Genomic DNA, 27,365 nt, shown 5'->3' with positions numbered 1-27,365 from the left:
TTTTTTTCATTTTATTTACATCTAGATCATTTTTTAGGTCTTTACTGCGGCACCTTGAATGAATAATTTTTTTCCTGGTCATTTAAATACGTAGAAAAATAGAATATGGATCTCATCTGGACTTGAACTGCATCTGTCAGCAAATGAAGGCGACAGGAGGCAATTAGACCGATGAACAGCATTTTTTGTTTGTTGATTCATGCCAGATTGACACACAAGGTATGTTTATCCCGACCCAGCGTTGTATTACATCGAGTCAAGCATAGACTCAAGTCAAACACAATGATAAATGCTGAGTGTGTTGATTGTCAATGCCCTTTATATATACACAATATGTTTTTTTTGTGCGTATCTCAATTTTGACAGAAAATAATAAACAAATAATTAAAATGGGGATGGCCACCCGTGAATCAAAGTGCAAATGGAGCATATTTTCCTGTTGATATAACGAACCAATTAACTAACATTCATTTCCCGCACATGTAAAGATGGTTTGGGCTCTCGTTTCCTGTTTGTTACCTAACTGCCTTATCACACCACATTAACTTCATCTAAACAAAGCACGAAGATGACTCGGACCACACTGGTGGCATAAATGTGCCTTACCCAGTATATGCAAAGAATAAACACAATTCAGATAATTGATCTAGATAAATATTTTATTCTTGATATGGTAATGATGATTGCGGTTGAATGGAAATGAGACAATTAATTTTTTTATTTTTGAGCTAACGGTCCCTTTAAGATTTGAGAAGCAATTCTCATGGATGCCATATTTTGTTCGTTCTTGCACATGTGCCAGCTACTCACAAGTTTGAAAGAAATTAATGGCATGGTTTGACTTTTATCCTAAGGTGAGAAGGTGAAAACAATACGTCTTACCTTCATTTGGCACTTGTGGAGGAAACTTGTCATCCTTGTCTAATATATGCTCTTCACTTGGAGAGAATTTATGACCGTATGGAAAAATGTACCAGTAATTCCAAATTCTAGAAAAACATCAAGAATGTGTCACTTGAGTTTAGGCAAAACTATAGTAGTTAAATAAATTAAACAAATACATAACAATAAAAATGTCCTTACATTGTGGCCACATTGGCAAGTGAAACCCATTAACACTGATACACAAAGTACAATAATATCATCTGTCCATTCCAAAAAAAAAATAACTTTTCAGTGAGATGCACAATTTATGGTGGTTAGTTCCTGATTCTTTCCAAAAATATACTGCATATATTTATATATTCATATCAACAACATGTGATGTTCCTTTTTGTTTTTAATAATTCTAAAATACATCTATAATATTCGACAATATATACACATTTCCCCTGACGTAGGCTTTTCATAACAAATTCAGATTCTTCTAAAATGGAAGAATAAATACAAATCTGGAAACACTGCTTCGGGCAAAGCCAGGGGATGTAAGAGCTGAGAGATTTGCACACACGCACTCATCAAGTAGTTTGAAGTCAAATGAGTCTCGGGATGAACAAACTGATTTTTATCGTATTTTCCTGATTATAAAGCACGGTTGAAAATGTCCATATATGTACGTCCTTTGAGAACATTTTTAAGTGAGCCTTGTAGTCAGAAAAATACGGTACATTGCCCTTATATTCGATTCAAAGCCTCATTTTTTTTTTTTAAACAGATGATCCATCGAAGATGTTGTACCTCCTTGTCCAAAACCTTTCTGCTTTATACGTGTTTATCCAGCCGTTTGATTCCATCACCTGCACACATTCTCCAAAGTAGTCCCTAAGATTCTCTTTGTTGTACCGGAGTGCAACAAATGCTAAAGGAGGATCGTCCAGGTGTGAAGGAGGAGTGCAAGCGGGGTGAACAAAAGGATCAGTGTACACGAGCAAGTCGACGAGGCGGATTGCAAGTTGTAATAGTTGTAGTGGTTCGAGTCTCTACCGGGTGGCTTCACCGTGATGTCACCGTCGACGATGCGGGGCGGTGGCGGAGACTGGGCCGCGGCGCTGTGGACGCAACAACGTAGAGACACACAAACGGTTTTAGGTGGGACTCCATAATTAAGATCTGAAAATTTGGGGTGTTGGATGAAAAAATCACGTCATAGGGAAAATTTACAGTCTTATATTCAACATGCAGAATTAATTGCAAATTTGTTTTGTGTAGAAATGAAGTTGGTGTTTATGCAGAGAGAATTTATTTACATTTCATGAGACTTGAGATTTTTGTTGGAGCACTTTTGCGATGGCAACGAGTTGAGTTTTGGACTACCTTTACCGTTCCCCTTCAGGCATCCGGTCAGACTTTCAAATATACAAAGATGTCAACCTTGTACGCTTTTTGGCACACGTGGAAACAAACAGTCTACTTCCTTACCGCCCAAAAAGACAAGGTCGCTTGGAAAATGAGAAAACACAAGCGTTCTCACACATCCTCTGTGTCTGGGATGAACGAAAACAGATCGGGTTGGATTATTCAGTCACTGTTGTGCATTTTTTACATATTGTACTTCATGTTTAATTTACTGAACTCGATTTTGGAAAACTTATTCATGTACCACGGTGGTCTCGGTGGAACCAGTCTTCTCATGGAAAATGTCTGAAATGTTCATTTCTGATGTGTCTGTGTGTGTATATAATTCTTTCTCTCTCCCATGCTTATTCCCTCCATCAGCATGATAAATGGCTGGATAGAATGTCAGCAAATTAACTAGCGGTGCGGGCACGGCTAATCGTTCACAAACTATTCGAGGACCACACCTGTGCGGTGGTCTCGTTTTCATCTGAAAGGTGAGCTTGTCTCGTTGTCCGGTTAGCCCCCGCCTGAAGCCAGACCAAAACCGGATTCTTGCGAGGAATTCCCAGGCAGTTTTTTTTTTCACCTTTAAGTCACCTATACCAGCCAGGAACTAGTCAGGACTCATTTGTCACTGCGGGGCATGGGTGTTTTGGAGTGAGGAAAGTAGATGGCGATATGATATGTTGTCTGGTTGGGCCTCCAGCGGAACAGCAGGAAGTGTCGGCTTTGTTCTACAGGTTAACAGGGTTGGGGGGGTCGGGGGTGTTTCAGATTCTAGCGGATTCCTCTCTTCCTTGTGTTTCATGGCGTTTCTGTCTGTGTATTTTATATACTGTGGTCTTACATTTTCATTTCCTACTCATTAAAGGTAAAAATGCCATTTTTGAGTCAAAAGATTATATTGAATGTTTTTTTGTGTATTGGGGAAAAGTTGAAGGGCGTCAAAACATCAAGATTTTTTTTTTTTCAATGTGCAATTTTTGGATGATCTATTGTTTTTGTTTGGTTGCCATCTTACCTCTCTTCTATGCGGACCCAGAGATCGTTGAAATGCCTGTGCCGCTGTTTCTTCTGTTTGTTTCTCCTTCTTTTCTTCAGCAGCTTCTTCTCTGCTTTCTCCAGCAGTTCCAGGCTGTCAGACGGCAGAAGCATGTGGGTCAAGCGCTCGTCCTCCAGGGACCGCCCCTGATCTTGATCCCTTTCTGGGAGTTCGTGGAGGAAAGGCTCCAGGAAAAAGGACTCGTCATGTTGGTCCTCTGGCTCAGTCCAATCAGATCTGGATGATGTTCTCCTAGATGGTTGATAATGATAAATATTACCCTCCACCATCCTTTTCCTTTTCTAAACATGATTTCTGTATTATATTTGATGAATTCCTCCATTGTTTCTCAAGATCTTTTCGGTGATAGCTGCCTTCATGCTATGCTGCACTGCAAAGCATGCATCACATCAGGGTGGGATGCTACGCTAAGTTGGGCCTTTCCACAACACTTCTTAGGTGGTCAGTGTAGTCATAAAGGTGGCACAGACTTTCAGGTGGAAACAGCAGGAACTATAAATAGTCATTTTTCATCCCACCCTTAGAACCATCCCATAGACACCTGCCCACTTTCCACATGACTTCGTTTGGTTTGAATATGAACGTCAGCCTAAGGTGGGTAATAAATCAAGCAAAATAAGGTGCCTGCATTTTGAATTAAAATTCCAGTTTAAATTCCAGCACATGAAAGAAAATGTAATGTTTTGATTTTTTTCCTTGGAAGGGGGGGGCGGGGTGGTAGGGGGATCAAAGATATCTCAGTGACTGCGCAAAACAAACAAAAACAAACAATTCTACAAAAAATGCTGATAAAGATCCACTCCGTTTCTGACAGTGGACAGGCGAATATATATATTAAAAAAATCCTGGGAAAGTTGGAAGATACCCAAAAGTCAATTATCTGGCCTGACACCTGGGGGGCTTGGGGGTCCGAGTATATTTTAGGGCGATGCCACCTTTGAAGACACCAGACACTATAAAAAAAATAAAACTCTCCAGAAACTGCGCACATAAGGCCTCCACTCTGGTATGATTTAAATCTTTCATTTTTCCTTTCTAACTGTTTATAAAAACATAAATCTGATTTGTAGATTTGTGATTCATTGGAGCTGAGGAAAGCCATGACACTACTAGTCATGTTTGAGGACATATGGAGGAAGTGCATAGTGGAAGAAATGAGAATTAATCAGTGGATAACTGCCCGCGGGCGTTTTGTGATTATTTGCAGGCAACACGTTTTCGAAGCATTACGGAACATCTGTTTCAAGTCTGGAGATGAGCACGTAGCAGCTATGAAGTTACACCAATGTTAAAAATGATTTCCTATTTGGAGGTGAAGCCGCAGAAAATGTTGGAAGAAATATTCTTGGCCGGAACTTGAGACTTGTTTAAGTGATAAAACATGAAGTTCTACACAAACGAGCTTTCAGATCTATTGGTTCTTTGTGTGGCTTTCCAGTTTTCTCTCTCCTGTTTACTTCAAGGGAACTTCAAGCTGTTTGGAACAAGTCATGCAATTGTCCGTATGTGGTGGGAAATGGGACTACCTGTTGATGGGCTGCCCAGCAGGGGTATGCTCCACCTCGTATCCTTGACGACGAAGCACATCAATTACTGTATTGTTGCCCAGGAAGTGACCTGAAATCAAAAGAGGAACATTTGGTTTGAAGAACTTTATTTGTGTATCAGACAAATAACGACTCTGCGATGATCGACATCCACCACCCGTACCGGCTCTTCCTTATCGCTGACTTCCCCTGCCCCTGTCTTTCATCGACCCTCTCGGCTAAGTGAAGTGGGACCATCGAGGCTTTGGGTTGCCGTGTCAAGAGGTCTCCATTCTTAGCCTCGTTGTGACAAAGGAGAGACGGGAGCCATTGTTTGGGCCTGCTCAACCGTGGCACCATAGAGCTGAGCGAACAATGAGACCCGGCACTTTAATCTGGCCCAAAGCTATTGGCATGGAGCGCCGAGGCCAAGACGGACTATTGGTGCCATGATACTAGCTACCATCGCTAGGATGGTTAGTGATAAGCTTTTTTTCATTTTTTTGTTATTGCTATTTGATTAGTCCAGCTTCACTTAGCCCGTTGGTGGACATTCTTTGGAAGTTGGAAAGCGGAGCGAGACGGTACGATGAAGCTTTCCAGCCAGTCCGCGTTTAGAAACATCTCAATGTGATTTATGTGCGTTTACGTCAGGGGATTAAGGTGGGACAAATGGAGCTGTTCAGCACAATGTCCGGCTTCAGAAGGGTGGGCGGGTTTCCAAACTTCAAAGGCGGGGGCACGCACGCTCGCTCGCTCGCTCGCACACAAATGTCAGTCGATGCTAATTCTTCGAACGTAACCATCAATTCTGTCATGTTCTCCGAGGCTTCGATGAGAACCAAAGGTATGATAGGCCAAATTCAAACAAAGATTAGCCGTCTTGATTCAAAATGATTGTTCTCCCTGAAATCCAAAGCCTCAAAAATATGTCTGGGCTGCTGAAGGCCCTCAAGGATGATGTGGTCTTTGGTGTAGGTTTCAAAACGGGACAAGTGACCTATGATCAAAGACTCTCGTGATTGTAAACGTTTCCAAACAATCATTACTGCCGTGTACTAGTTTGTACTGCAAATTTTGGATACGCTTGCATTTGACAGCTACTTTTGAGGTCAAATCTAAAAATAAAATTTCTGTCTGTAGTACCTACTTATGTTCTGCGGCGGCTAAAATTTGACATTTATTTCAGGGGCTTATTTATACAGGCCAATTTCATACATTTCACATTTCTGAAATGGGCCAAGAACACTTACAATGTACAATCAGTTCACTGTATGTCGCGCCAACATTTTGAGAGGCAAGATGGCTGAGATAAAGTCCAGCAACAGGTCTGGAAGCTCTTATTAGCAGCATGCTATACGGTACATGGCGCCATTTACACAATTGGTTTTGAGCGAACGTCAAATTTATTCGCGTTTTGGTGAAGTCTCATTTGAATCATCACCCGATAACAGAAACAACAGTAGCGTTTGTGCTCACACAGACAGCCTTTCAATACAATGGCAGGCTAAAAATATTAGCGCATATGGTAAGTCTTAGAGTATTCATTTTCCATACACATCTATATTTATATTACAACTTGTAACCAAGGCTCAGACAGCCCTTCTCATAACATGACGACATGCTGGATAAACAAACGCTACAGGCGGCGCTGAGGCCATTCTGCCTCCCCCTTTGGCTTTTTCAAGCTGTGTTAAATACACATGTTCCCATAGTCAGCTGCTTCCAGCAGCCCATTATCACCAGAAGCACAAAGTACTGAATGAAGCCCTCTATTCTCGGAGATGAGAACGAGGTGTCTGCTGCTTTCTTGAGGCTTTAGCCGACTGTGAGACCAGAGTCGTAAAAATACATTTGGATTAAAGAGTAGTTCACAATGGATTAAGACTGTGTTTATGGACTGGGTTTTACTTATTAGTGTAATTTTATGAGAATGTAGAACCACTCACAAGTCAATTATCGAATTTTTTGGCTAATAAGGTACGCCGGGTTATAAAGCGAATCAAGTGAAACAACTCCAATGCATGCATAAGGCATACTGTTGATTTTCTTTGAGAAAATTAAAGGATTTTAATATCTCTTATAGTCTGAAAAATACGGTAATCCAGTGATACAAATTCTCTCAATCAAAAAGTAGACAAAGTTAAGGTTGGGGGACATCCATATCAAAAGCAAAATTTAGCAAAATTATTGGGTGCCGACTGATATAAAAATTTAAAATCTATCTCGTGTCGTTGATTCGAATAATTTAGGATTCCAGTGTTTTTACTTCTGTGCAAAGACAATCGTCAATGTTGACAGCTTTTAGTCTCATTGCCAATTTCATCTGAAACCCGACCATCCAAATTTACCAATAGTGAGGCAGTCCCACTACTGGTATAATGGAATATGTGGGAAACGCAGCACAGATGAACTGAGCGGGTCATGTTAAGTGGTCTTCACCACAATTAAATTACCGTGAGTGGCGGTAAAATATTATTTCAAGTACTGTAAGACTTTCATAACTTGTGGTGCTGATCCTTAAGAGTCTCTTAATGTTAATCCAATCATCGTCCTTAGTTTAGTGTAATTTTATGAATCCGAGTTTTGGGATATTCGATACGTGCTCAAACATACGGCCAGTCATTTTTTTACCGTAACTGTCAACCCGTCAACTCAAATTAAATTGGTCACTTACCGTATTTTTCGTACCATAAGGCGAAAGTAAATAGGAAGGAATTATAATTAAAGAGGGCAAACTGAAAAGGCGACAAGGTGCACCTGATTATAACAATGGTCGTCATGGTCCGAAAAATACGGCAACTTTATTCAAGTAATAATAATGAGTCATTTGAATATAAGTCTTCCAAGACAAATGTTTTGTTTTAGTCTGTCATAAGGAATACAAATTCAAATCCAATGTCTTATGTGTTAGCTAGACTAATAAAAGGAAATTGTACCCTCTTAAAACTACATATGTCATCCACTTACAAGTACAGTGGAAGAATATAAGAACACAGTGCAGGTTGACGTAAAGTCGCAGTGAAGTCCAGTGCAAGGGTGAAGCCGCAGATGGAGCCAAACTAAATGCACTTGTGTTGTTTTAGCGCAAACTGCTGCTCAGTGGTTAATGGTGGGCTGCTTGAGTCTTGTTTCACAAAGTGATGTCAGAATTTCCTCGAAAATTTTCAGGAAAACTGGGGGAATTTTCCCGATCATTTTATGACTGTAAATCGGATTTGTTTCTATTTAGAAGTTGAGTTCGTTTGGATTGTGTGTAAAAGTAGAATCTATCTGATGAAATTTTGATAAAGAGATACCAGGGGGGGGGACGAGAGAGCTGACAGTTACAACACACAACCCACAGCAGAATCACAACGCATAACCTGCCAAAACCACGAGACCACTCTTCTTCAAGACCACCAAGAAATAATGCGAACATCTCAAGCAGCTCTCAAACACTTTGTTTTTCCATTTCTCTCAAGCTGGATGACAAAACGATCGCTCATCACTACAGATGGAAACAGACACGTTCTCTCGTGAAAGATAAAATAGACTGATCATTAACCACGTCTAAATTTGAGTTATCTCGAACGGGCCACACAGTGTGAAAAAGGCAGCTAGCGCATTCTCTGGATCGGTCTAGAATTTATGATGAGAATAAACGAGGCGGCGAGCACACAAGAGGTCTGTGGTGCGAGGGTGTTTTCTAAATAAACTCTCGCTCTGAATGTGTGGCAGCGTGCAGCATTTGGGAGCCGTGTAAGGAATTACATATGTCAGGTCGGCCACAGTCCAGTCGCTGGCTTTATCCCGAGCGCAAGACTCCCTTTGTGCCAACAACTTAAAGCGCTTCCAACACACCGACTCATTCAATGCGGCCTCGTCAAAAACTGATCAAAGATGAACATTTGTGTATAAGGGGAGCAGTTTTGACAAAACTAACCAACGTGCTGTCAGAATGAAATGGCGCTGCCGCAAGACGTTTCATTTTACGATTAATTGCACTCGAGGGAAGTTTCAGCAGTAGCTCAAATAGAATTTATAAGGACGTAAGGTATAACTTTGGCATTCTGAATTAATGCTCCTCAGTTCCATTTTAAGCATTGCCTATGACTTTAAAGTTGGTGTTAAGTTTTAACAAAATAGCTGTGCTAGCATTAGCACTCTAAACAAGCTAACGTTACACTCTTAATGGAGCATTACTATAACCGTAAATGTTATTGGTTTGAAGTTTTATTTTTTTAGAATGTAAAATCAATTTAAAAAAAAAAAAAAAAAAGAGTTAAGAATATATTGTGCAAAAAAATGACAAATTCCATGTTGCTTCGGTCCAATTATTTCGTTTGTATTTTGTGCAAACAAGGGATCAGATTTGAAACTGGGAAACAATTTCATCACTTTTTTTAAGATGTTTAATGACATAACAACAACACGGTGTCTCATCTCCAAATGAGTGCAAGAACCGAATGTAGCCGCTGGGCAAGCACATAAAAAGCTCATTCCAGGTGCAAGAGTAAGTATTGCTCAGGTTTGAACAGGGTCAAGGGTGAGAAGTTCAACACTTTTGATAAATCATCCGAAGATGTTGCGACAAGTTTCTATTATCATGGAAGATGGAGACTGGGAGAGGCTACATTAAAAGAGTTTCTTCTTGCAGTCTTGCAATAATCGGTTTTGCCGTGAAAAATGATCACGTCTTAATTATTAGGATTAGGAAGGACCACAACTTTTATTATTGATCTTAACTGAAATTTGAAGCTACACATTTGCCAATGCCAAACAGAACAGATCTGATTAAATGAAAGTAAACAAAAATATCAAAGAATAAAAACAAGTAAAGAACAAATGTGGTTCAAATCTGATTCTGGGACTTCAACCATGTTTGGGCCCCAGCCGGCCGGCGTCCCAGCCAAGTGTGTGGTAGGTCGGCTCTGGATTTTAATGGTACTCCATGACATGTGTGTACTTATGTCAGCGTCTGCCCCAAACAGTTGTAAACTAGCTGTTTATGAGGGAGAGTTGCTGTAAAAAAAAAAATAATAATTGTGCTTTTTTGACACCATCTGGAGAAGGAGAAAAATGTGGGGGACGAAGGCGGCCCCCACAATGTTATGGTGCTCTGTGAAATCACACTGGAGGGATTTTTGGCTCAGGTGTGTAGAAGGTTTGATCTGAGGATTTGGGAACTGTGATGAAGGAATGTCCAGTTTAATTGAATATTTTAATTGTACGATTTGATTTTGCTTTATCGAACTTTTCAGTTTTGTGGTAAATAGAGGTAAGGTGCACCGAGTATATTTTGGCAATTTCTATTTTTACAGCGCACCAGGTTTTAGAATTATATAATATATGTATCGTATAAAAGATTAAAGGAAAAAAAATCTGTACAGCAAATGAATCAAACTTCATTCAACCTCAATTCGAGGTCCATACGGTAAAAATACGATACCGCTCTAGGATTAAACTCCAAATACAAACGAGAAGACAACTTTCACACACTAACAGAGCTAACCATTGTGGTAAAAGTCTGGCCACTAATAATTATATTTTGGGTTTTGGAGCACTTTTGTGGGGAATCACGACGTGCTAAGCAGCTTGGAACAGGAAAACAAACCCGGATCATGGGTGTAAGGGGAAAAAAAAAAAAAATGCAGCCATCAGCATTCAGAGATACGTAAACATATCACTTTATTAAAGTCTGGACGACGGCAGACATCTTAAAGGGGGGACATGGGTTCATGTTGTATATGAGGATTGGGTTACTGTACCTATAGAGCGAGAGTAATAACCGCTTCCATATGGCGGTCAGAGCATGTGGCACCTTTTCAACATCGTCATTTACCATGAGTGATGACTGCAGTGGTTCAGACAAACATGGAGGGAAGACAGCTCCAAGGAGGTCTTTACTTAAGGCGCAGTGACGGATCGATAGCCGACTTGTTTTTAGAGCAGAAAATAATAAAAACCGGATTTTAATCGACCTACAAAGTGAAGTGTAAGGTAACCTGACAGACATCTTGTCATTTCTGGGCTGTGTAGATTGAAAATAATAAACGTATCACTGAGAAAGCTTGACGATTTTCCAAAAACGCTCCCGGAGATTTTGAAGGGTCGATGTCAAAATAGCCGTACGGTTTTATTTCCCTTTTGTTGGGGGACCAACACAGTGATTTGGGGAAAAAAAAAACGAACAGAATGGAATGATTAAGCACGATTCGCCAACGAACCATTAATCCCCTCTCCTTAAACAATCTCAGCAATTGAATATTTCTTTTCCGTCGCTTCTGATAACATCCAGGCAGCGACATGGGTCCACTTCCCTCCACTGCTGAATCACTCATCACGCAGCGGAGTGATTTTGTCGCAACTCGAGCGTGAAGATGAAGTTTGAGATTGTGGTTCTCCGAGGAGCATTTTGGTTGTCAAATACATTTCATTTGTCACCCGGACTGTTGTTTTAGGGCATTTTTCCACCGCAGTCTATCAGTCCTGACGAACACAAATACAAGCTGACACAACACTATTATTTCCTCTACACTTTGGGATTTTTTTTGTTATGCTTCCCTAAGCCAAAGCTGATTTTATATTCTTCCATATTATCTAAAATGAAATGAATATTTGGACAGGCAGAAATGTCAATAAAAATAAGAAATATTTAGAGTGTAGGATTGTTTTCAAATCATCCGATTTGTGATGATCAATATCAATAATATTCTAAATCGAATAATGTGCATCTCGAGACTGCGGTGGTCAGAGATAACTGATAAGACTTGTCGCTCAACTGATTGTAACAGGGAAGTTGAGTAAGCCGCCATAATGAGCTCTATTGTGGTGTGTGTGCGTGTGTGTGTGCGTGTATGTGTGTGTCCTTTGACCCCTCCAGGGATAATTAAGGACACATTTTACCCTAGTTTGTCTTCAATGTGGCTTAGAGGGTTGAAGTGCATGTGCGTGTGCACGTGTGTGTGTGCGAGAGAACGAACGCGCCCTATGTCTCCCATTCAGTTCCTTGTCCGCGCTGACCCAAGCTGCCCTCCATTTGTCTAAAACTAGTGCTTCTGGGCTGATTGGTCGTATCACTTTCACTCACCAGCTCACGCACACACACATGTTGAGGCCAAATCCTTGTAAAGGTGCATCCTTGGGGACTCGTTTTCAAACGTACTCTCGTGCGTGTGTGTGTGTGTCTGCTTTTGCTCAGCTGTTTCCTGCCAGGAGCCTACGAAGGCCTCCCTTTTTACTCTCAGACTTTGTTTAAAGCTGCTTTTTCGTCTACAAAATGACCCAAGGAGAAACTCTGGCTTTAGCCGATGTCATCGCGAAGGGGGAAAAAGTGACAGCAAAATGGATGGCACTAAAATCCGATCCTCTCCCCACCAAATGTACGCCATCATTAGAACAAAACAACATATTGAAACGTTCTTTCCATTGCTTTGCAGTGTTTGGGTACGTTCTAATTGGCTTTTAAGTGTAAAATGGTCAAGCACAATTTCCTTTAATGTTGAATAAACATGACTTTTATATGTGATGTGTTTTTTTTTCCATGTGTCTTTTGACTGAATGTGGCTTTTTTTTTTTTCAACGCTTATTTCCTGAGTGAAGCCACAATGATTTATGATTTGGGAAGCCATTTCAATTGAATACCGTAAATCCTCAAATAAACACACATCCCTCCAAAAAAGTATCTATTTTTAATCAATATCTTTTTTTTATTTATTTATTTATTTATTTATTTTATTTTATTTGATATTTGAAACAAGGAAGTCAGTAATTACAAGGCCTGCCTTGTGCGTTTTACTGGACGAGATCAATGCCTTTGCAAGCAAAGCAACACGACTCCTGACAGGACAAAGGCTGTCTAGCGTAGATACACATCAGCCAATCAAGAAACACTAACCTGGTCTTGTTATCTTCGCTCTGCCTCAGATCTTGTCTCTTATCAGGTTTAACAGCTTGTTACGTAGTTAGCCAGGAATTCAGAGTATTAAAGTGACATTTTTTGAAAAACCTTGCAAAAGACTTCAAACAGCCAACGAGCACAGTTCTGGTTGGCCCTAAGGCTCGAAAGATCAAATACAGTTTGGATTTATTTGGGCCCTAAATTTTGAGGCGCATCATCGGTTGGTCAAAGGCTGTTTTGGATCTGAAAGGTATAAATGACACCAACCTGCTCCAAAGGCAAAGAAGAAGCTCTTTTCTGTGTGTTCTTCCAGCAGAGCTTTCACCCGTTTGCCCATCCGCTCATTCCTCTTGTAGATGAGTTCCTGCCTGAAGTAGCTGTCGATTTCCTGGGCGGTCACCTGCTCGCTGGGCGGCAGCGTTACGTTGTTGAAGTTTGGGACCTGACAAGGACAAAATATTCAGATCAGAAAGCTTGGCTGAATTGCAACTTCAGAAGATGTTGGCAGGGGGGTTTTGGTGGGATGGAAAGCTTGGGCAAAGAGGTTGAGGGTTACAAAAGGTCAAGGGCCGTGTCATTGCTACACTCCATGGGGTGAAAGGGTCAAAATCACTCTTCGCCGATTAACGAGAAGGAGACCCCTTCGTCCGCACCAAACTCAACAAAAAAAGGATGACCTCATCAATAATCTTCAAGTGTTAAGGAAATACGTTACCTGAGAGGTGTCATGGTTGAAGATGATGGAATTGAGGTCTCCACAGTTGTAGTGCCTGATGAGGTCTTCCGTTGTGTACGGGACCTGAAGACTACCAGCCCTTAGAGACTCCTGCTGTAGTAACGTCTGGTTGAGGGCAAAGATTACCTAAAATGAGAGAAGGAGATTACACACTGATTTCTAGAGTATGAAAGATTCCACATCGGAAAAAAATATTTCAGCAGAACAGTCATCGAAACTCCCAATTTTGTGGGTCCATTGTACAGCAGGCTACAGAAAGTTTGGTATGCTAAAAGGCTACAGGAAGTTTGGTATGCTAACAGTTGCTAATAGGTACCCAAGTCGAAACTAGTGGCGCATTACTTGGTGTTTTATCAAAGGTTTCCAAATAAAAATATACCTTGAAAGATTTGCGGTATGCTCATGTTCTGTTAAAATTCATTTCAAAATCCATGTTTGGATGAATGTCAGGGATTCCATTGAACTGCAATTTCAATAAATTCTGATCAGGGGAGTCAATCACCAAATGGACATTCCATGACAACCAGACAGAAGATTCTGTACCCTTAGTAGTATCTTCATCGTTTCAGGTGAAGATTTACTTAACAACTTCTGAGGCAGTTTGTCCCGTGAGCTCCTTTACGCTCCATTGCTAGCAAACCCCCGGCTTTTGTGCGAGCGTGAAATTGCCCAGTGTTTGGTGAGAGGACCCCGGCGAGTCTGCCGCTTATGATCGTCGCCGCGGGGAAACGCACACACTGAAGGTCCGAGAGTGCCCCCCCCCCCCTCGTCTTCCAAAGCCCTACACTCACCTCCGTGCGCCGTCTCAGATCTCATCAACGCCACGCACTCTCACAAAGAACAGGAAAGTGAAGTTGGTGGGAACGGCCCTCCAAAGTAAAGATGTGTGTTGACAGCTGTGGAATTAAGTCGATGTGTCCACAATATGAATGAATGCTTATGCAACTTCACTGCGCCATAGCCTTACTCGGAGCTTCTGTTTTGTTCATGTTCTGGCCTCTAAAGGTCCTCCGATGACACTTTTTCCCCTCTCGGCCTCCCCCATTGTGGGTTTCTCGGTATAGCGGCGGGACGGGAGAGGAGGGTAGCGTGGAGCAGATGCCTTCTTGTCAGGAGGGGGGACAAAGAAGCCCTCCGTCACTCTGTCCTCTCTTCTCCTTTGCGCTCCCTCCAGCTTTCATCAGCCGCGCATCAAAGTGGCGCTCTGCATATGAAAAGGTCCCCGTGGTCTTTATGCCACGCAAATTAGCCTATCGCCGCCCCTCCCCGACTTCATTTCACAATAACACCCTCACATCTGTGCCCCGTCCGTGAAGGAAGGCCCTCATCTACGGCGTATCCACTCGCTTTTTCTCAGCTCGTCGTGCCTTTCAGACCCTTAAATTATGGCTGTGAAGGGAGAAGGAGGGTAAAGGGGGGGGGGCTCAGTCTTGGATGGCAGCTAAAAACAGGGGGGGACGTTTAGAGAAGATGGAAAGGAAGCAAACAAACATGAAGACGGATACAGAATCCGAAAGAAAACCCCGAACGAATTATGTCTTTGTTTCCGTCGGTGATTCTCATTCTGGTTTTAGTGGGTCAGTGGGTGCACTTTCCCACTCCCACTCCTTTCATCAGGTGCCCCCGTTCCTTCTTCTCATCCATGGCCGCCCGGCGCCCCCCCTCTAGCATCCACACACAGACACACCCCTCGCTGATATCAAAGCAAACGGAGCCAATGAAAGTCAATAATTGTCCATTGTCATGGAAATGCTCCCTCTTGTTGAGATTGAGTGGAGTGGGAGCGGCCATGCACCGCAAACATTAGCACGCTCGGATTCCCACATGTGGAGATTTAGAGGGTTCGCTTGTTAAGAAAAACAAAACTGGGTAAAGCTGAATCTATCCCAATCGTCTTTTGTGAGAGATAAGATGAATCCCTGGACCAGTGGTCAACCAACCGAGTTGGTACAAAGATACAAAGTTGACACATGACAAAATGTTTATCCAACGGAATGTACGGCTAAGATGTAGCTAGCCGTTCTTGGTTTTTACTAGCTAGCTGTCCTCAGGTTTATTTTTAGTCCCAAAAAAGTTGATCAATCATCCTCATGTCTGAAGTTTCCACACCGATGATGTCGCGGGTGAATATGCGGTTCCCCGTGAGCTTTACACTCCTCATTTATTACGCGTACGACTGTGTCAAGAAATGCTAACGGCTAACAGGTCCAAGTTTCATTCGGCGGCTTTTGAAGCGAAACTGTGCATAAATCAAGTGCGCTTTCGCTTTTACGCTGAAACCTCAGCTTTTAAAGACTGGGCCGCATATAAACACACACGATTGTGTGTTGAAGTTAGCGATAGTGTTTCCACACTCCATCCTTTCAACTCGTCCTACCTCGCCTCCCCCTCTGCTCTCACTAACACGGTTCGCGCAATGATTTCAATCCTCAGCCCCCCCCTTTGATCGAGCACGTTCCCTCTCCTCCCTCTCTTCATACGCCTCTTTCCATCCATCTCTCCCTCCCCTCGTCTAACGCTTTGATCCTAAACATCCCCTCTATCAGCCAGTTCTCTTAAAGACGTGACCTCTGCATTCCTCGGGTCACTAATGACCTCCTCGCCGTGCTCGCGTGTGTGTGTGTGTGTGTGTGTGTGTGTGTGTACACCTGCGTGAGATTAGGGCTTTTGCGCCATGTGTACATGTACTACGCCCCGTATTTATGTTGCAGCGTGTCTTTTTAAATGCTTCAATATTGCGGATTTTTGCTCCCCCCCCCACCCCGAAAGGTGGACCATTTTTTGGCGTTATTAACTTTCCACCTTGAAAACTAGTTCAATGGAGAACGTAAGACTGCTGCCAGACTAGGCTAGATACAAATATAATTAAAAAACTATTTATGTCAACTCTGCTCGACCAGTTATATTACCGTAATATCCTTAAATCCCCCCCCCTCAAAAGAAAACATGCATGGATGTCAAATTGAAGTTGAATAATGTTTGATTGGTTTCCCTAATCTGCAGAAATACACTTTATATCCGCCCTATGTGTGAACATTTCCAAAATTAGACCTGTTCAATGAGACTGCACTGCCAAGTCCGAAAAATGAGCCATGACTCGCCTTTAGATTGTAACCATGCATGTCAATAAACACCAATGTCATCAGACACTCCCTCAGCCAGTCTCCATCTTCATTAAACTTTTTAGCCACTGTTCCAAAGTGACCCCTGGGCCCGCAGTCAAATATACAAACCACATTTAATAAGAAGCTAAGAGTCCAGTCATCCCTTTTGCCTTCTCCTTGTTCCCTCATTCTCTGGCCGTCTCTGTCTTTAAGTCTCTCACCCTGTAAAAACATTCTCGCAGGGTGCATTTACCTTGGTGCCCTGACGCAGCCAAAATATTTAGGCTGTCACAGGGAATCAGCCTCAAATGGCTCGGAGGTCTGCACGTGTGTGTGCGTGCATGCATGTAAGTGTGTTTTTTTTTTTTTTTTGTGTTGATTGAAATGTCAATCCTCCCCAAAGCACCCTCACAAGACTATCCTTCCTCACTCGCACCCCAACAAAGTTGTTCAAGTGGAGCCCACCCCATCAACCCCTTTCAATTTTAAAGCATCCACAGTGTTTCATAAACAATGTTTTTTTTTTTTTTTAATGACTTTGAGTGGTAGCCACATGCAGCAAAAATGCTGACTATGCCACTTTTTGCAGAGAGAGAACGTGCTTCTGACATTTTAGACTAAACAACTGAGGACGGACGAGTTAATGACAGGGATGCTAATAGTTGTGGCTCGGATTATAATGTGGTCTCCTGATATAGAACTGAGGTCTCCATTCACGTTCGACTTATAGTTTAACTTTGGTGTGAAGATTCGGTGTGAAAATAACAGGAGAGTAGAAAGGGGAAGTCAAGTCAAAATTTTTCTTGATATTATTATCTATGTGGCCCAATATAGTATTGTGATTAATATTACGAGTGTGATATTCAAAATATTCATGGGTTAAAATAAATACAGGGGAAAATAAAAAAGGTCAAAAATGATACATTTGGGTTTAATTTTTTTTTTTTTAAGACAAACCCACTTGGAGTTAATTGAGTGGCCTGAATTTCACAAGTTTTGAATTATAGTTATTTGAGATTTTACTGGCTAAAAATAGTGAAAAACTGTCATCAGTTATATAATAACATATAATAAAAAAAGGAAATATGCACATTTGAGACTCTTATGCCTCATAAAACGAGTCTTATGATACCCAGATTATTTTTGTGCACTTTTTTATACAACTACACAACTTGATTGGGATGATACTAAAAACCTTTTTTCCATAACAACACAAAAAGCACTCCCTAAAAATAAATGTGCAACTTTTGGCACTGCAAAACAGATGGACAGACAGCAATAATCATAGCACAAAACCGGACTGCATAAACCGCTGGGCCACACTTGGAACTGCAAAGCAAATGTAATCAACAACGCTCACACCAAAACACGTCACTGCAACATGCTTATAAGCGTGTTCCATCAGTTTGCTTTGTAGAAAAAAAATAAAAACACACTGAGTGGCGGTTGTTGATGCTCAGCTTTCCACCACTGACCGCAACCTCACAACTGCACACTAGCAAAATGGCAGAAATACCCAAAAATGTCAAATTTTGTCTAGTTGGACAAAATGTCTCGTTGAAATCACCGATGAAGCGAAAGTACGGACAAAACCGTGTCGAAACTATATAAGTGTGTCGCAAATTCAGATGGTCCGTTAATTTGAGTGAAACTGCTGAAAATGGCTGCTATTTTGTCTAGCATGAGAGGTGCTAGCCACAGGCTAGTTCACAAGCTAACAGATATTTGCGGCTCCTCTTGGCCTGTAGATATCCGTCGGACTTTTTCACGGTGTCGCCTCCATAATTGGGAATTTAATTAACAAGTTCACATTACATAATGCATTAACAGAAATAGACATTGCTAGCTAGCTAGCTAACTGTATAGCATTGTCACTATGGCATTACTTATGTAGGGAAGTTAAAATCAAGAGCCTCTACAGCTTCTTAAGAAGTTCTTTTTCGTAAACAAGGTGATTTATTGCCAATGGGAATAGCCTGACCTCTCAAAAATGAGAACATTTATTTACGTCTACTGTAAGGTATTCCGTCTGTCGAGCTAGCCAACAAACAGATAAGCGACTCAGTGCAACTTTACAGTTATGGTTGAAAACTATCACCCTGATAAAAGTTGATGCTTAAGGGGAGTGTTGATTTTACTCTTGAAGATATGTAACACTTTGCAAACATTTCCCCTGTCTGCTCCAAACATCTGTGGGGATGCAACAAATGCCTCCTGTGTGGTGCTAGTATGTGAAATTCCACAAAAGCCACCAAATATGTGCAGTGAACACATAGGAGGTTTATGGTTAGTTTCGTTCAAATACCAGCGTGGAGCTAAACATATTTACATACACTCGCACTGCTGCATAATTTCATGGGAGCCAAGAGAAGAGCCACAAAAAAATAACTGCGGGTTTACTGATGACCACAAAAAAATTTAATTGTGATGTGACTTAATATCAGTCTGACAAGAATGGAGATATTTTCTATTGAAACAAATTACGAAAAGGTGCCGCTGTAATAATAATATTTAAAAAAAAATACTATGAAATAAATCAAAACAGGTGAGTTTGCTCAAGGCAGGAGAAACTGTTAAACCACTGTTGGTCGCTTGCGGACAAATTTGGCTTGGGGTCCCTCGGCTAAAGTCCAGCGAGGTTTGGCTCATTACTGCTAAGTGCAGAAGAAGCTGGATTTAAACCAGACCAGCAACAAACATGGCCAGTATGGAGCCGTCCAAGAAGACATTTGGACATTTTGATATTTAAACCGCATGTCAGGTTCACGCTCATTTGAAAACTAAAGCCTGTCAAAGAACAATCCTCAACGAATATTTTTCTGACATGTTGCGCATTCGGGGAAGCTTTTTATCCTAAAAGTAAGAGTTTTGGTTTGCGGTTTAACTTGGTTTGTGAACTTCTTATTCAGGAAATAAGCGGATAGGATGCTTGACCACTTTTAAGTTGGTTGAGCTTCTCACAACCTGTTGGGATTTTTTTAAGCTTGAATATATTGTGCTATGAAATTTCATGATCCAGGGTTGCCATGGCAACTACTGGAGCCCACTACTTCTAATTATCAACCGGCGGACAATAAAAACAAATTAGAGGTCAAATTTGTGTACTCAGCTTTTATGTCCCATAGCTCAACAGAATTGTTTGTTGTATTTTTTTTTTTAATGACCTCAAATAATCCTTTCATTGAGCTTTGATGACAGGAAGTATAAACTTTCCGTCTTGAATTACAGCACAAGTTCTGTTTGTCCACTTTACCCGTAATTGCGCGTGTATGTTTATTATTGTTTGCGTCTGGGTCGGTATGCTTGTTTGTGCACGTGGGCATTTACGTGTCGTTTTTCATCTCGGTCGAGGGTAATTACAGATGGGCGGGTATGTGTTACTAAGTGCTCCGTGCTTAAATTTCCGTGGTGCCGGTATCATGTCACATGACGGTGCTTGATTTCCTCCTTTCTGTTGACCAAACATTCCCATATTAGATGTCAACCACTTCCTCCGATATTATCTGCCCATCACTCAGGATACTCGACACCGAGTCACCACTCCCGATTTAAAAAAAAAAAAATCCTTTTCGCCTCTAAAAATCATCATATGATTCCCATCATTAAATGACGTATTTGTTTACGATTGATAAATGCTCCCTTCTCTGCTCAATAATTTCAAATACAGTTGGTATTAAAAGTCTACACACCCCTGTGCGAATGCCGAGTTTTTGCCCTACCAAAAAACAAATGACTTCTTCGCTGTCTCTTATTAATATCAGATCAACCAACAAACAAAATCATAATACAAACTGCCTCCAGTGCCATTTTGCTGACTCCGCGTTGGTCTCGTCAGAGGACGCCAAGCGACCTACCGAGGCTTTCCAAGCACCTGGCGGTAAGCAAACTCACCTCCCTGACTTTGGCATGGTTTTGGCATTTCTGCTAAGCAAACGGCAGAAATCCATACAGTTTATACGTGATACTATGTCAATAAATGTTTGTTTGTGTTGAAATAGAGCAGGGAACAAACTCTTGCTACGTGTTTGCTTTGAGATTAGTGCTGATTTTCCTTCCAGTACGTGTTCACTGTAGCGACTGCAGCGCTTTTTGTAAAATGTTTTCGACGCATTACTGTAAATGCGACTCACGTCGATGTCTTAAGATGATATAAGACACGTCAGTTGGGAAACGGACTACATGAATTAAATTCAAGAAAATTGATGGTGTAGTGGATTTTAAACGGATAGTTTTCCAGCACACGAAGAAAACAAGCTGCACGAAGATGATACACTGAAAATAAAGTTGCTCATTGAACATGACAAAAGCAGAGACAATGATCTGGCTGAGTTGTCACGTTCCACCTAAATTCCAACAGATTTGTTCTCGGCCGCATGTGCAAATACGAGCCACGGGTCCATTGTGCCGCCACAGACTGGAACAGGATGTGATTTTTTTTTTGTTGCTGAGATGTAATCGGTTTGGCTGCCTGTGTGTTACAGTGAGATACTGTCATCATGCCAGCAGCACTGTAGAGCTACAGCACGCTCTTCCGGACGCATACATGCATGAGTTCACGCGCTGAGGGACAATTTACAATGTCAGAGTGCAATTGTGGAGAGACTAAAAAAATTCCAGTACACTCCAGTACTCAGTTAAAATATTTTGCTGTCTTACCTGAATATTAGACTCCAAGCCATTGTTGACAGCAGAGGTGTCAAATCCATGTCCAGAAAGTCGAAACTCTACCAAAGTTTAGTTTTTCGACACAGGTGCTTCTAATCAACTGACCCGGCAGGTAAACAAGTTACCTGGTCGGAGGTCATTTACCTGGGTTGATTGGAAACACCTGTGGCGAAAGAAACTGTGGCGGGGTTTTTAATTTTCTGGATCTGGATTTGGTATAAATGTGAATAAAATGGAACATATCACGCAGAAGAACCAAAAATGCTTAGTGAACTCCAAATCTGAGGCTGACATGCTAACCGCTAGGTCACCAAGTTGCTTTTGCAAAACTTTACTATTGTCTTAAAACTAACCCTCAAACTAACCCAAAAGATATTTGTCCTAATTGGAATGCCACAAATACTTAGATGTCTTATTAGTTGATATTTTACAATTCCAAAATGTCTGCTGCGCAATAGGACAAGCTAGTTGACATTAGCACAGCTAGCGCTGTACATGGCAAATAAGTAATGAGAGAAGGGATCTCAATTGCTCCGTCACACCAGCGCTACATTTGTGAATGATGCATTATTTTCAACCAGCCAACCTTGTATTACTCTCGGGGTTATGAATCTGAGTTTTGTTTGGATTTCATCAGACCATACTTTGTGAAACATCCCGAGATGTGAAGCGTGACCTCAAGTCACAGTCGAGCAAGTAACATCATGTCGCCTTTTAAAGACACAGATGGAGTCACGCCTTCGCTCCTTAATGACTCTTCTTCAGATCCGAGACCACATCTCAGTTTTCTATGTGCCAATCCCTGGTCTTCATGAATGGACCAAATAGACTTCAAACAGTCCTCATAGACCTGCATTCATCCCGGCGCCATGCACCATTACTCTCGGTGATGGCAGGAAAGAAACAACACTTTCATTAGCGGGTCTGCTCCAGTGAGAAGCGGAATGTTCCGTTGCTTTCCAACAACACGGACACAGAATGGAAGCCTTCATGCGCCCATTGTTGTCGTCAACAAGCTCATTTAGTGTAATGGGTTTGGTAGAGTCCGCTCTTCAAAAGACAAGGGGCACAGTGCATGAATAAGAGCAGTCATGCTTACACAGATTAGAGATCTAAGAAAAGACAGGATCATTTGTTGGAGTGTAAAGAGCGAGCTCTGAATGGGACTCGTTGATTTCTGCCGACCGACTCAAAAAAATGGACATTAATATGACAATATAAAAGATAAAAAAAAAAAGACAATAATTAGGTCAGTAATAATTTGGTCGGTTGTCTGAAAACGTGAATCATTCCGGTCAAGTCGAGATTGGTCCGGTTGGGTCAACCGTACAGGAACAAAACTTCTCGTGTCATGTCTCGAACTGGGCTACATTCGTCTTCATCAATGGATCGGGTAACACGACCACCGACACTTTTGACAAGACTTCTTAAATTGGCGCTGAACTGCAGTCAGGAAAAGACCAACTTGTTGCCAAGTGGCAACTTTGCAACGCTTCTCCGATGTCAATTGGCAAGGGAACGATATGCTTACGAAAAACGTAGACTCGTGTCTGTATGAATGATACCTGAAAGAAAATAAAGGGAAGAAAAATGAACGCTCCTAACGATAACCTTTCAAAACAAATTCAACTTACGAATTCCATCGGGTGCTTTTCACTTCTAGCGAGTTTGGTTTAACGCTCAATGTAATTTTCTCGTGAAAACATTCGAGACTATTAAAAAAAAATCATGAACATGTTTTGTGCCGTCACACCAAAGAAAAAGCGTAATTGTTCCTTCAGGAGTAAATTTCACTTGTCACGCTCTATCTACAAGCCTTACAGTTGATTTGAGCTTAAAGGCTTTGAAAGAAGACATCGGCATTTTTAAACTATACACGGCAGAGCCGAGGTGAGCCAGGAGGGGTGGCGGGATTGTTTATTGAAATATTGAGCCGAGCGCTTGAAGTCAGACGGATCTGGGCGTACATCAAACCGCCTCTGATTAGCCAGTGGAAAGCTGTGCCAAGTTGTGTTTGAGTATTGTCAGCCGGGGAAGGTTATTTAAGGGGCACGGGAATTCATTGTTTACTCCTCGAGAGATTTGGTGGGTTTAAATGCAATGAAGGTTGTGATTACACGGGGGTTTCAAATCACCATGCATTGAGGGTTAGCCTAACACAATTATTGGTAGAGATTTTTATAGTCATGTAATTAGGCTTTTGTAGTTTGTTGATTCGATTTATGGGAAGAGGCTCAAAATTGTTTTTGAGGAGCGTGTATGTGTGTTTTTTTTAGTCTGATAATCTGCGAAAATATTTTATATTTATATAGCTCAATATGAACTCGTAAGAATGCGGTAGGAAATTGTAAAAAGAAAATAAGTCTTAAAGATGGACGCCATTATTTGAAATACTAAAAAAAAAATGGACGTCATGTGCTAAAATGTATTATTATTACAAAAGTGGTTTCAGTAAGGGGGCCCATGCATATATATATTTTTTTCATTTTCAAACACAATAAATAAGATAATGTTAATTACAGATTTTGAATACTTTAACTTTTTGTCCTGAATCAGGATCTGTCGCTTCTTTAGGCAGGGTGATCTTAAGAGTTCCACCCAAAAAAAGTTAGGTAGCAGTCATTATTCCTCTTTGCTGTAGTGAAAATCCGTCTGGGAAATCCGACCTGCCAAATATTTGCGAACATACCTTCTCATCTAAGTGAAGAAATAAAGCGTTATCATTTTCTGCTCATCCAAATAGCTGAAATGCTAACAATCTTTCCAAAGCTACCCTGAACTTGAAAGTGCATCTCCTCCAAAACAGATCATCACGCAGGCGCCACATGTTGACCACAAATGCTGTCATTGGCTGCTTCTGCTTTCCTTCACGAGTTCCTGAGATTGTTGTGGAGATTGTTGATGAAAACAAAGTCGAGGAAGAGGAAGAAAAGACCCGTCGTATGTGTAACTTGTCTCCTGAGCAAATCTTCCCTGTAAACCGTCTGACCCAACAATCTAATTTGAGGATCAGCGAGTAATATATTTTTTTTCATGGCTGAAACCCATTCAAGAAAAGTACCAAATAAATTGAGGTGAAAATTTGGATCAAATATGGAATCTATTTCCTCTTTGCCTTTGGCTCATAATGACCCCAAACGGTAGACTATCCCCAGTCTATTCCGTTTTCAAATGACATCATTATCCGTGAACCAAATGAGAATTTTTGGAGTTTGTGTCTTTTTCCTGTTGTCTTTCAAATTCTTGTCAGAGCGCACACTCTCAGAAAGTGCGGTCGCCACAATGCGGTCTCACAAACAATTCAACCGTGGCGGATGGCTACGCTCCACCGAGTGCTATTCTTGTTCTCATTGTAAATCTGAACATCCCTCCCAGAAGACATCACTGACAATGCTTTTCTGGATTTTCATCCAAAAAACAGTCAACATGGATTTGAAAGAACAATAAGCAGGGCCACATTTGCATTGCCGCTTTTAACGCAGCATCCAAAACCTGTCATGTCTTTTTTTTTTTTGCTTAATTGCCACCAAGGATGAAAAATAAAAAAAAAAGCCGCTGGGTGGTTTTGTAGAATTATATCGTGAGGTGGCGCTTTCAAATAACAGCACTTAAAGCTTCTGGGTGTTAGCGTAAATGCTTGTGTATAATCCCCCCTCAGCTCCCAAGCAGCATTAGCTGAAATTCCTCAATAATAGGCAACATGACTCTGTAGGCACCCGTGCCTTAGTGAGATGTTTGTAAAACTGGAAGGGTCAGCAAAGGGCGCAGACAGACAGGCAGGCGGACAAGGAGCCTCAAGTGTGCTTCTCGTTTGGGGGGGGGGGAACAAGGTGGCTCTTTTTCTACTGTGATTTTAGACCTCAACCATTAAGATCCATTTTTTTTTTCTTACTCCATCATAACAAAGCAGCTGAAAGTTTGTACAGCTGATTATTAACACTAAAAATAGCAAATGTAATCTTGTAGAAATTTAATCCACGTATTTGGTCTTTGGAATCGATTTGTGAACGAATCCATATGTGTTTGAAGGGGGTGGAAACACATGTTGCATGGCAATACATCAGGCGACACCTATTAAAAGTCATTCGCTGCCGGTCCGATGGACATTTGACGTCTATAGCCGTCAATGGCAGCGAATGAGTTAAGTGGATATGCCATTAAGACTTTTATGCGTTCGAGGCTGACTCAGCTGGATTTCGCCCTCACCTGGGAGAAGTTGAGGCCGTTGAGTGGATGACATTGTTCCTCCACCTTCTCGACAGCTCCCGTCCTCTTCCTCATCCTCTCCGCCTCCTGGGCTAGATACAAGTCCAGAACTGGCACCCCTCTGGTTTTAATGTCCGCCTCAGTGAGCGAGTTAACCATCAGCATGACCCAGACGGGCCGTTTCCTCTCCCAATTCCCGGCAATGGCGTTGAAGAGGTAGTCGGCGTAGAGTCCCTTCCCTCGTTGATCCGGCGTCATCCACGAAGGCATCATGAGTTTGACGTACTCGAGGTGCCTCTTGAGTCGACGATAGATGTCTCTGGGTAGAACGTCCTGCAGGTTTTCGCCCTGAGGAAGCAACTGGCAGCTGGTCAAGGCGGAGATGGTGTAAGGGTCGGTCAGGTCCAGCTCAAAGTAGACGATGTTGCTCTCCTGGAAGGCCTGCTTGGAGTTCTCGGGGATGAAGTCCCACACACGAGTGTAAGGAACATGGATTGTCCCGTAGAAATATGAGGGAGGGTCCCGTTTGATCGTCCACAAGAAGGAGTTTAGGTCGGTTTGCTGCAGGGAGAAAACAAATGTTATTTTTCTGGATGGGATAAATGAAGGAAGACACAAATTTGATTTTTTTGTCTTTTTTTTTTTTTTTAAACTGGTGCCAGCAGGTACAAGTTAGCCCCAAGGATCTGTTCTAAAAATAGCTCACCAGTGATGGGAGAAGAATTAAAACATAAAAAGAATATTAACATGGTACATTTCTTTCCAAATATTCCATATATTTCTTGAAAATGTGTTATATTCATGTCAACCAGGAAGTGTCAGATGCTCATTTGGAGCGGGCACATTGTCATGGTGACACAGACACAAGTCTCAGTTTTTTGTTTGGACTCTTGTGACACAATGCCTGGAACTTTTCTGACACAGCTCATACATGTTTATGGAATGTGAGAGGGATAGGGAAAAAAACAACAACACACAAGCACAGGGAGAACATGCAAACTCCACATGGGAGCCGAAATTCCGACATCGGACCTCAGAAGTGTAAAGCGGATGTGCTAACCACTAACAACATGCTTCAAAACTCTTAACATGTTTGGCGGTGTACACAGAGGGTTTTAGGCCTGGGTTCAGTTCTTTGTATAAATGTATAACAATCCAGTCTAAGACTTGGTCAAGTTCCTAGAAAAACGGGACCTATTAAGTAAATTACTGAAGGGTCTTATTAACAGGAAATTAAAGACCATTGTTTTTGTGTCTCAACACAAATTTGTCACAAAGGAATCAACAATTGAATTTTCATTTCAGCAAGCCAGCAGTGTAACAAGATGAGTTATTTCATGCCTGTCTGACACTTACCCAAGAGACTGTTTATCAGCCCGAGTGCTAACAGAGCCATAATGACTTATTAACAGGCCACTTGGGAGCAAAGTGTCAAACAAACAATACACATCATGTCACATGATTAGACTGCGGATTAGCCGTCTTCATGTTTGGAGCTGGATCTGACTTGCAAAAATAAACCAGACTGATTGTAGACTGAATGTGTATAATTGATGGCTTAACAATTTGAGCCAAAAGTTCCTAGAGTGACTCAAATAATGTCAGCTTTAACATCATTTTATACATATATATCTATATATATCTATTTTTTATTTATTTATATATATATAATTTTTATTTATATATATTTTTTTATTGATTTATTTGAAATATTTTCTATCCATCTATCCTTCCATCCATCAACCGGTCCATCGGACTTACTTTCTTGTTGAGCTCACAGTTGCTCGAGTCCGGTATGATCCTCCACGGGTCGCCCCGAACCAACACAACCAGGCAGCAAAGGATCAGTGCGCTCCGGGTGCCGCGCATCATCGTGACTCTCTCCCCCCCGAAAAAAAAGTATTCC

At 41.5% G+C, this 27,365-nt stretch overlaps 1 protein-coding gene across 1 annotated transcript; it reads right to left on the bottom strand.

The window, feature by feature from the left end:
- trabd2a (TraB domain containing 2A) lies at nt 1-27,365 on the bottom strand. Its single transcript, XM_085926974.1, has 7 exons — nt 27,221-27,365; nt 25,460-26,020; nt 13,464-13,610; nt 13,016-13,190; nt 4,867-4,957; nt 3,299-3,571; nt 1-1,988 (listed from the first exon to the last, which is right to left on the bottom strand). Exons 1-7 carry the CDS (start codon nt 27,329-27,331, stop codon nt 1,799-1,801), a joined length of 1,548 nt encoding a protein of 515 aa, XP_085783100.1. The 5' UTR covers nt 27,332-27,365; the 3' UTR covers nt 1-1,798.

The sequence above is a fragment of the Syngnathus leptorhynchus genome, chromosome 12, assembly GCF_054491065.1.
Source record: "Syngnathus leptorhynchus isolate UIUO chromosome 12, UIUO_Slep, whole genome shotgun sequence".
Taxonomy (NCBI): Eukaryota; Metazoa; Chordata; class Actinopteri; order Syngnathiformes; family Syngnathidae; genus Syngnathus; species Syngnathus leptorhynchus.
Note: the sequence above shows the minus strand (reverse complement) of the source record. Positions and strands in the feature narration are given on the sequence as shown.

What these genes read in the sequence shown, in the direction of transcription:
- trabd2a (XM_085926974.1), bottom strand. Translation starts at nt 27,331, where the DNA reads ATGATGCGCGGCACCCGGAGCGCACTGATCCTTTGCTGCCTGGTTGTG. An exon ending in TCAACCATGACACCTCTCAG is followed by an intron (nt 13,191 to 13,463) that starts GTAACGTATTTC and finishes TGTCCTTGTCAG; the next exon opens with GTCCCAAACTTCAACAACGT. An exon ending in TGGGTCCGCATAGAAGAGAG is followed by an intron (nt 1,989 to 3,298) that starts GTAAGATGGCAA and finishes TTGCGTCCACAG; the next exon opens with CGCCGCGGCCCAGTCTCCGC.